Genomic DNA, 10,747 nt, shown 5'->3' with positions numbered 1-10,747 from the left:
TTGGGAGGTAGGAAATACCTTTTATATATGGTTGGAATATAAATAATTTGTGGTCAGAGAGTAGACTCCTCCCTTTAAAAGGTGTAGCCTAATTTCTCTCCCTGTGGATGTGACTATAGTTAGTAACTCACTTCTAAGGGATTGAATGTGATGGAAAGGTGTCATAGCTTCCTTTTTGCTCTTGCTGTCTCTTGGATCACTTGGGCTGGGGGACGCCAGCAGCCATGCTGTGAATATACACAATAAACCCTGTGGAGACACTCGTGTGGCAAGTAACCGAGACTTTAGCCAACAGCCAGCAAGAAACTCAGGTCTCTTGCCAACAGCCATGTCAGCTAGCTTAGAATCCCATCCTCCAGCATTAGCTAAGCCTTTAGAAAAATGTCTTCAGATGACTGCAACCTCACGAGAGACCCTGAGCCAGAGTCACGGAGCAAAGACTCCTGAATTCCTGGTTCACAGCAACCGTGAGGTATTTATTATCTTATCATTTACTATTTGTTGTTTTAAGCTCCTCTGTTTTGCAGTATTTGTTACACAGCAATAGATAACTAATACACAAGGTGAAGTTGTCGTCAAAGACATGGTAATTTCAACGATATGAACTGGAGATTGAATCTTGGATAAATTATGCTGTTAGCCTTCAAATAACAGTGAAAAGTGGCAGTGAAGGTGGACACTGCAAATTAAATTTATATTAACGATAAAAAGAGGGAAGAATAGTGTGGCACTGATGCTTGCTTTTACAGAAGAACTGTATTTTAAGCACGCCACATGAGTTTCTTTAAGTCTTTTCTTACAGCTCTTCACCAAAATTTTCAGAATCCTTACTGTAGTAGATATGTGGTTCTGGCTTGCCTAGGATCCCTTTCTCCTTCTGGTAACAGAACACCTTGTTAAAAAGCAAAATTTAACTAAGTCAATTTTAAGATCTATTTGGCTTTATTAAGTGATTCATGAATCAGGCAGCATTTAGCTCTGCCGAGCTAAATAAGAGCAACATTTTTAAAAGCAAGAGAGGGCATTTTTAAAAAGGAGCAAAGAATGTATCAGCTTTATTAAGTGATTCATGAATCAGGCAGCATTTAGCTCTGCTGAGCTAAATAAGAGAAACATTTTTAAAAGCAAGAGAGGGCATTTTTAAAAAGGAGCAAAGAATGTATCAGCAAGGAATACATTGTTTAGGCAAGGTTGCTCTCCTTAGGAGAGTGTATGGGGTCCATCAGTAAATTTCCTAGTACTGACCAGGAAATTCCATGTTAACTGGTTACAGGTTACATTCCTGGGGGGTTGAAATTATATTTATGTTAGGTATTAAGTCTCCGTTTACTGACTTGGGGCTGTAACCTAAGTGATGCCATTTTGGGACTGTAGTTCTTTTTTTGATAACCCATTCTCCTTTGGGGAATATCAGCATCCTCCAGTCCATGTTGGTCATGTGACTTGCTTTGCCTTAGGGGTGGGTGTGAAATCAAGCTTTTCAATTGGGATCCTTTATCAGGACTGATAGGGATGAGTGGGGATCTAAGTTTCCTTGAGGAGTGGTTCTTGCTACCCAGGAAGAGAGCTATCACGAAGAGCCTGTCTGAGAATGAAGCCAATGAAGAGAAAAACTGAGTTGAAAAATAAATGTATACATGGAGAGGAGAGAGGGAAGGGGAGTGGTAGGGTGGAGGGGGAACATTTGAATTCCGGCCACATAGGATCTAATGACATTGTTTCTGCTTGCTTCTAGATCTGCTATTTCATCTCCAAATATATAGAGAGGCCTGCCACAATAAATATTTAAGTTGCTCTTAGGGATTCATTGTAAATGGAATTTCCTTCTTTTTTTCTTTCCTTTTTTTTTTTTTTTTTTTTTTTGAGAATGGGAGTTTCCAGGTTCAGATACTTAGGGCTGAGTCATTGTAGCACATTTCCCAATTTTAAAACCATTTAGCAATCTTATTCTAACATTGCTTTATTAAATTGTCTTTGAACCAGACTTATTTAGTAATTGTCTAACGAGGTGAATAAAATGTTTGACACATTTTTGTTCTATTTTGTAATTGTCATGTTTTTAGTTTTTTCGAAAATTATAGTCTGGCAATATTAATCCCTCGTTAAAATATATTGCCTCTTTGTATCATCCGCCTAATTAACTGGGTCCATGGTATCCTTCTGAAGTGTCCAGAAGTCCTGCGCCAAGACGCTCTCACGGAAAATCTGCAGAATCTTTAACCTCCCACCTGTTCAAAACACTGCCCCGGGGAGTTCTGACGGGAGGCTTCAGTTCAGGCTGAGTTGCCGTCAGAGGACAGTCTGGGCTTGGGAGCAAGCCAACCGAACCCCCGCGTCAGGAGCCGACGCCGGCTGCGCCCCGAGCCGCGTTCCCAGCGTTTCCCGGGGCCTCCCCTCGGGCGGGCGGCGGCGGGACCCGTCGCGGCGCAGGGCTCGGAGCGGCCAGAGCGCGGCGCCGCGGCCCGGGCGGGACGGGGCGGGCGGCGGGGGCGGTCCCACCGGCCCCGAGGCGGGCTCGGGCGGGGCGTGCGGTCAGCTGACCCCCCACCCCCACGCGCTCGGCACTTCCTCCTCGCCGTCGGCCGGGAGGTCTGGTGTCGGGGCTGCAGCTCCGGCAGACGTGGGCCCAGCGAGCAGCGGGGTGGTCATGGAGCACCGCGGGCTGGGGCTGCCGGCGCTGCTGGCGCTGCTGGCGGCGCTGGCCCCGTGCTGCTGCGCCGCGCCGGGCCCGACGCTGTGGCCTATGCCGCTCTCGGTGAAGACGTCTCCGCGCCTGCTGGTCCTCTCCCGCGAGAACTTCTCCATCTACCACGACCCCTCGTCCACCGCCGGCCCCTCCTGCTCCCTCCTGCAAGAAGCGTTCCGGCGGTGAGCGCTCCCCGTGCGCGGCCGGGCGGAGGCGGGGCGGCCCCCCGGGGTGCTGTGCGGGCGTGGGGGGCGAAGCCGCGCTCTCTCTTATCCCCATTTCTCAGATGAGGAAACAGCCCCGACCCGGCCAGTGACCTGACCAAAGTGACAGGTCTAGAAGATGGGAGAGCCGGCTCGGACAAACACGAACTGAAACCCAAGCTCTTCCCTTCCCCCTCCTCCCTCCTAAGGGACATTGTGGGCGCTCGAGAACCCTGGTTTGCGTGCAGGATACTGAGGGGAAGGGGTAGGTTGTTCGGGATCCATGGTCACGCTCGCCTTGGACGGGAGAGTAGGGTGGGTGGAGGGGGTGGGGGGGGCGGTGGAAGCTTCTCTTTTGAAGGAAATTCTAGGAGAAAGATGAGCGCTTAAAGCTTGGGACCAGGATTCCCAGGTGGGTTGCCATTTATAGGCCACCTCTCCACCGCACTCGCCAAATCTGGTAACGGATCCGAAGGTCCTCAGTTTGGAGCATTGCCCAGAACTCCCCAAATCTGTTTCATACGAAATGTTCGGTGTTTTCATCTAATTACTTAGATGTGATCCGTGCACGCAGCAGCTGCTTTGCATTTCCCGGCAGGCAGGTCATGTGCTTGCTCTTGGCAGCTTCCTGTTTGGTTCTGGAGCGCCCCACATTTCCATGTCTGGAACCCCTTTGGCCACAGACAGGGTGAATTCTGTAATTCACAGTGCACAGCCTGGCTTTGCTGACCACACCAAGTACAAGGCAGATTGCTCTTGGGAGGGCGTTTCGGTATGCCTGTGGTGTCCCCTCTCTGTGAGACCCCTGTAGGCAGGACTCTACTGAGGGCCTGTAGTGCCGGAGAGGAGCGTCCTTTGGTGGCTCTACTGCCATTTTATTCCCCCAGATGTTTGTTTCCAGTGGGCATCACAGCTTAATTTTGCCTGCAGGACAGCATACACCTGGTGGGAAAAAAAAAATCCAAGACCAGCTTAACACCGGCTGGCCCCAGATAGGCCTGGAGCATAAGCTCAGGCTAAAGAGGCCCTTGGGTAGCTTCTTTCTCTCCTTCACTTTTCTACAACTAAGTGGGTGTTGTTACCCTCATTTTAGATGCATACTCTATGAGCCTTTGGTACCAAATCTGCTAAACCGGTCAGAATGGCTAGAGTCAGCATGAAGGAGTAAAGCCAAGGTGGTTGGTTGCCTTGGAATATTGAGGAGGAAGAAGTACACAAAGGTCATCTTAAAGGAAGATCATGGCTGGGAAATCTTTTTAAGAGGCAAACATGCTTACCGTGTTGGCTTGGGACTCATTTTGTAAAACTGTATTTTCCTTCTGTGCCAGACTAACAGAAAAGGACTTGGTAATATGCTTCAAATGACTAGTGGGAGTATGGCAAGAAAGCACGGAAAACAAGTGATGATGGTTGGATAACCAGGACTTGAGTCAGCTGTGAGGTGGTTTAAAAACAAGGCTGGGCACTTCGAGGCAGTGCAGGTGATCATCCCAAGTTGGCCTAACTAATTCATGCCTGGTGTGTGAGGCAGCTGTTGTTAATTATACCCTCCATTGTTAGGAAGCAGGTTATAAGACATTAGCCCTTATGGCTCAGACTTGAAGGCATTCAGGTGAGCGTTCTAGGAACTCGGGAGGGTCAGTATCTATCTCAGAGTAAAAGTGCAGTGTGGTTGGTAGAACGCGGAGACGATGGGGGATGTTCTGAAGGCGCGAGGTGGTCAGGAGCACACACAGTGTAGGCCCTCGGTTGTTCAGAACCAGAGGCTCCTGTCTTTGAAGTGCCCAGCTTATGTCGCAAACCCTGCGTTGAAACAGCATGCATTTTGGAAGCACAGAGTTCGGTTTGGTGCATGACAGCTTCCTCCACTTGTAGAACGAGGTCCATCACATGCTAGTCACTCATTTGTTCTTGATGAACAAATAGCTGCCCTCCCTCAGTTCCTGAAAGGCAAAATTAACCCTCGGACACCACTGCTTTAGCATCCTTGGAGTTTTCTGTTAGAGTTTTCATATCCAGGACCAAGGTTTTCCATATTTGGGACAAGCCAGCACCTAACTCAAATCTCAGAGCCGCTGGCAACTTTAATTTCCTTTTTTAAAATTTACTTAAGTGTGGTAAAGTACACGAGATCAAATTGACCATCTTGACCCTTTCTAAATTTACAAGTCATTGATCTTAATTTTCTTCTGAATCTGCCGAGGTTTTCCCATGGAAAGGGCTCTCAGTGTCTTCATTCCCCTCTCTCACTGGTTGACGTCCACATACTTCCAAACCCATTGGAACTAAACTACCTCTCCTTACTTTTCTGGAAACACACCAGATGGTCTTACACATAAGTAGCATACACAACCTCTGGCTTACCAAAATGTAATGTTAACTGCTTCGAAGCCTGTCTGATCTTTGAGTACTTTTAAATGTTTTCATATCCCTTTCTCTGGTATTTGGGTATCAGTAGAAGGTGAATTTTCAAGGCCCTGTCGAGAATTCCTTGACCTTTTTTGGGGAGGGGGGAGTTGTGTATTAGCTAGGATACTTTTGGAAGATAAGAGGAACTCTGACTCAGTCAAGTTCAGGCAATAAGAACAACTATTATCTCACACTTGAGGAAGTCCAAAATCAGGGAGGGTTCTAGTGGACGAAGGTGCTCAACAGTATCGTCAGGGAATCCGTACCCTTCATATCTCCGCCACGTTAGTGTGGCTACAACTGGTCCAGGTGTCACGTACTGAGAAATGGGACTCTTGTTGCCCGCTTAGTGTAGGAGACTTCCTGCCACCACCACCCCTGATGCCCCATCTCGGTCGCTGGTTATAATTGGCTCGTATGCCAAAGAGCAATGGGGTTACCATTACTGGTTTGACTACTGGTTCTTAACAGCAACTTCAAAGGAGGCACTTGGAAGTGCCTTCCATCTAAACCACTGAAGTTCCCGCGCCTATATCCCACTCGCAGAGATTCTGATGGTCCGGACATCAGTCTTTTCAAAAAAGCTCCCCCAGAAATTGTAATTTGGGGTGAGAGCCTCTAATTGGACCAGTACTGGGTACCATGGATTGGAGAAGTCAGCTGCAGTGTCCACTGCCACGTATGTATCTAAAACTTTAAAACTTTGTTTGCATTTATTTCCCACACAGATACTATGACTATATTTTTGATTTCAACAAGTCGCAGCTCGGCCCTGCTAAACGTAATAGTGCAGTGGAGTTAAAGCAACTTCTCGTCTCAGTTGTCCTTGAACCGGAGTGTGATCTTTACCCCAGTATCACTTCAGACGAGTCCTGTGAGTACCTGTGCCATGTGAGCGTATGGTGTTCTGAGCTGCGCGGTCGGGGCCGATGGGCCACAAATGGGTTCCGTGCCATGCGCTAGTTTGAGGTCTTAGTGAGTTCGTAAGTTTTATTTTTAAAGTTATTATTAAAGTCTGGTGATAAAAGTAATAGTCATTGTAGAAAATCTTTGCAGTGAGCGAAGAGGAGGAATGAAATCATTCCTAACCCCAGCACTCAGTTAATCACTATTTTGGATGTGTTGTTTTTTTAGAGTAATATATTTAAATATACATAGATGTAAGTATAAATATATAAAAATGACATGAAAGTGGTGTAATTCTGTCCGTGTGGCTTTTGTATTCTGCTTTTTGGCCTGACATTAAAAACATGTATTAAATATTTTTCTCTGACATCATTTTTAGTGCAATAACTTGGCTAATCCCCTTTTTTTTTTGGACATCTAGGTAATTTCTTATATTTTGAAGATAAATCGCTGCTTATATCCATGATCTCTATTTATAATCTAATTTGACACAAAGATAATGCACAATGGGGCATGGGGCGGAGCTATTTCATTTTACAGTGCAGTCACCATTTAGCTATATGATATTTTTGTTGCCTAAAATATTTAGCTTTTCCCAAATTGTTTTGGAAGGGAACAATTGGGCAGGCCGTTTTTGTAGGGCCTACTGACTGGGAAGAATGTGGAATTACAGCAAGAAACCAAGAGGAGCAATGTGAGGACGTAGGTACAGACAGAGCAGACGGGTGAGCGGGGTGTAAGGATAGAGGGGATACCCCATATCGAGGAGAAGAGTGGCTCCTGTGTCCTCAGACTGCTTTACAGTTTGGTTCATCTCTTCGTCCTCCGAGTATAGATTTCTTTCTTTCTTTCTTTCTTTCTTTCGTTCTTTCGTTCTTTCGTTCTTTCTTTCTTTCTTTCTTTCTTTCTTTCTTTCTTTCTTTCTTTCTTTCTTTCTTTCGGTTTTATTTATTCAACAGAGATAGAGACAGCCAGCGAGAGAGGGAACACAAGCAGGGGGAGTGGGAGAGGAAGAAGCAGGCTCACAGCGGAGGAGTCTGATGTGGGGCTCGATCCCACAATGCCAGGATCACGCCCTGAGCCGAAGGCAGACGCTTAACCACTGTGCCACCCAGGCGCCCCTATAGATAGATTTCTTAATCATCCATCTCTGAAAAATTATCTCTGAACAGGATTATCTGCCATCATCAGACATGTGATTTCAGTTGACAGCACTCAGATACTTCATGAATTCGGTTTTGCAATCTGAATTGAGGTGGAAGTGGTCATTAACTTGCCAGGCAATCTTTGCTGTCTGTGAGCAATACTGATGACATATCGTAAATTCCAGAAATTGTTTTGAGACTGGAGAAGTATAGCTTGTCGTCCATTTGGCTTTGGAAACTTTTATTCTGAAAGGGAGGCTTCTTAGGACAAGCTGATTGTGAAATTTTCTGGTTGAAGGATAAACTAGCTTTAAATTTTGAAGCAGTTGATGAAGATGATGAGAAACACAGATGGAAGTGATATCGACTGTTGTTTTAGAGTGTGAGAAAATGTTGGAGGACGTGACAAGTGCTACAGCATTGTGTATTAAAAGGGAAAATATGTATGCCCTCGAACCAGAGGTGAACTAGTTTCTACTGTAGAGAGTTAATTACATATAACAAGGATGTTCGATGCAGCTTGCCTGTAATAGTGAAGAGTTATAAACAAAACCACGTGTTCATCAGTACAAGAATGACTGCATGTATTTCGTCAGTCGGTGCTGAAGAATACTATACAACAGCAAATAAAAAAGAGGCAGAGCGAAAGAATAGCCTGGAGAGCTTGCCTAGATAAGCTGCTGAGGTGGACGCAGGACGTTGTATAAGTGGGGTATTGTCTGCGTATCAGTACACACACAGGGACGCACACAGGCAGGCAGCAGGACTACGCTTGCTACACATACGTGTATGTAAATGCCCAGGGGAAGGTCTGGTAAGGGTTTTTTGGTTGGTTGGTTGTTTTACCAAAATAGAGGGAATTGAGTGGGCATCTCAAAGGCGATGTTAGTCGTATCTGTTTCATTTTTATTTTATTTTTGAAGCTTTTACTTATTTATTTATGAGAGACAGGCAGAGGGAGAAGCAGGCTCCCTAAGGAGCAGGGAGCCAGACGCGGGACTCGATCCGAGGACTCCGGGATCATGACCTGAGCCGACGGCAGATCCGTAACTGACTGAGCCACCCAGGCGCCCAATCTGTTTTCTTTTTAAAGAATCATATATTGATGTTATTTGCATGTACACTCTTGAAGACAGAGTAGTTACAGTGCAAAAAGTGCACAAAGGGACAACTGAAGAGTCCAAGATGCCGCTCCCGTCCCACATCAGGGAGGGTGATCATTGTAACGCCAGTAATTTGGTTTCGAAATAAAAATTGCTGTTCTACAGGTTAGGTGTCCATATGTTTAGAAAACAAAATCTCTTTTTAACTGCTTTCTCTTTGTGGGTTTTGCATTGAGAACCCTTGTTAAGATCATGCTCCTGGAAAATAATGAGCATCGAGTCCATGCAACATGTTAATGTGTTTAGGTGATTCTTTGTGTTACAACTATTTCTGGGAGATCTCAAAACTATAATGCATTAAAAAATGTGTTTAGGGTGCCTGGGGGGCTCAGTCCGTTAAGGATCTGCCTTCATCTGCCTTCAGCTCACGTCATGATCCTGGGGTCCTGGGATTGAGCCCCGTAGCGGGCTCCCTGCTTAGCGGGGAGTCTGCCTCTCCCTCTGCTGCTCCCCCTGCTTGTGCTCCAGTGCTTGCGCGTGTGCTCGCTTGCTCTCTCTCTCCCTCTCTCCCGCACGTGCGCGCTGCCAAATAGGTGAATAAAATCTTAAAAAACTGTTTTTAAACAGCAACCAGTGAGTCTAGTGGCTAAGAACTTGGTAGAGATGGAGAGGAAGCACGATTAGATTGTACTCAGAACAGCAGTCCCTGGCTTAGCCTGGCCTTTCGATGACTCAGCACTGCTCTCTTCTCTTGGAAAGGGCTGCCTCATCAGAAGACTGTCACCTGGGAGGGTCACATGATTCTTGGCTGTTGCTAGAGCTCCTTTCCCTCCCTGCAGCCTGCTGTTGGGTCCCATCGTGGGCAACAGTGGTGGAGGGCGATGGTGTGGTCCAGGCAGGACGCGAGTCATTAACCTGCAGCCCTCGAGTGTCTTCACTGCACAGAGCCCATGTCTGTCACACCCTTTAGCCTCTGGTCTCTCTGTACTGTCTGGTGCTTTATCTGTGCTTGTCTCCACTCTAAACCTCTCTGAAAGTCTAAAATGACTAGTGGTACAGCCTTAGGCAGAGTGATGTAAAAGATCGAAAGATCAGCGCCCCCCCCTTTGCCCAGCAGCAGCCCCTTTACAGACGGGTGCAAACGTTTCATTGAGTGGGACAAAGCTCAGTTCAGCTAAAGTGAGTCAGGAGGTGAATCTTAAGGCAGATTTAGGATGACAGTGGGGGAAGGTGGGTACAAGGCAAGTAAAGCAGCACAGAAGTAGAGGAGAGAGAGTAGAGATACCACCCTGGCCTTAGGTGGAGTGAAAGACTGGAATGCTACTTGAGGCTTCCCAAGGAATTAATGGAACTGAGGAATGTTTGCCCTTTGGGTTTAAAATCCTAGCTGAAGTAGGAACCTACTCTGTCGAGGGGCAGTGGAGAGAATAACACACCTGGAGGGGAAAATGAGGAATTGTGGAGATGACATCCAGATTCCTGACTTGAGCAACTCTCTTGGTTGGAGAGCATTGCTGTGCCCCGCAGAGATGAGGCACACTGAGGACAGGCAGGGACAGCGTGGAGCAGGAAAGAGGAAGGAGCTCAGCTTTGGGCATGTGGGGTTACAGGAGTCCACAGGATATCTCTGTGGAGATGTATGGGAGGAGTTGGAGAAATAAGCCTGGAGCTCAGGAGAAAGGAATGGTCTGGAAATACCAATTATATGTTTAACAAATACGTTGCGAGTCATTGAAGTATTAACAAACTTTTTCCTCCCCCCAATGCAGATACTTTAGCTGTGGAAGGACCAGTGGCTTTTCTCAAGGCCAACAGAGTTTGGGGAGTATTACGAGGTAAGTTACATGTAGTTTGATTTTATTTTCTAGTAAAGAAATATTTCCATTCCGTGCTTTGGGAAATCAAGCACAACAAAAGTGCTTCCTTGGACCCTTTACAGATGGTTTGTCAGGTATTTCCAAAATTATTTCCATCATACACATATGCTTAGAGCATGGGAGAAAGATCGTTTGACTTTTTGAAAAATGCTTGAGTGTTACCATATTTATATAGGAATGTAACTCATTCATGCTCTTGGGACTGTAATGTTGACGGAGCTATAAATGGCTCAGCCTGCTCTGGGTAGGGCACTTCATTCCAGTTTGATCCACTATCATTTCTTGTCATCTTCAGTAGCAAGTATCTCTCTCCCCCCTGTTTAAAAAATTTATTTACTTACAAACAAAATGTCTCAGATTTATTACTAACCTATTGCAGAAGCGTAGAAACAAAGAGAAAAATAATTTTCCCAATAAA

At 46.1% G+C, this 10,747-nt stretch overlaps 1 protein-coding gene across 1 annotated transcript in view; it reads left to right on the top strand.

Moving 5' to 3' along the window:
• Positions 1-2,552: 2,552 nt before the first annotated feature.
• Positions 2,553-10,747, top strand: part of HEXB (hexosaminidase subunit beta) — a 37,361-nt gene continuing 29,166 nt past the window's right edge. Inside the window, exons 1-3 of the mRNA XM_045809751.2 lie at positions 2,553-2,868; positions 6,027-6,172; positions 10,222-10,287. Coding sequence (XP_045665707.1) covers positions 2,648-2,868; positions 6,027-6,172; positions 10,222-10,287 — 433 coding nt within the window. The 5' untranslated portion in view covers positions 2,553-2,647. The remainder of the gene's footprint in view (positions 2,869-6,026; positions 6,173-10,221; positions 10,288-10,747) is intronic.

This window comes from Ursus americanus, chromosome 5 (assembly GCF_024610735.1).
Source record: "Ursus americanus isolate L20-20 chromosome 5, mUrsAme1.1.p, whole genome shotgun sequence".
Taxonomy (NCBI): Eukaryota; Metazoa; Chordata; class Mammalia; order Carnivora; family Ursidae; genus Ursus; species Ursus americanus.
This window is presented reverse-complemented; position numbering and strand designations above follow the sequence as displayed.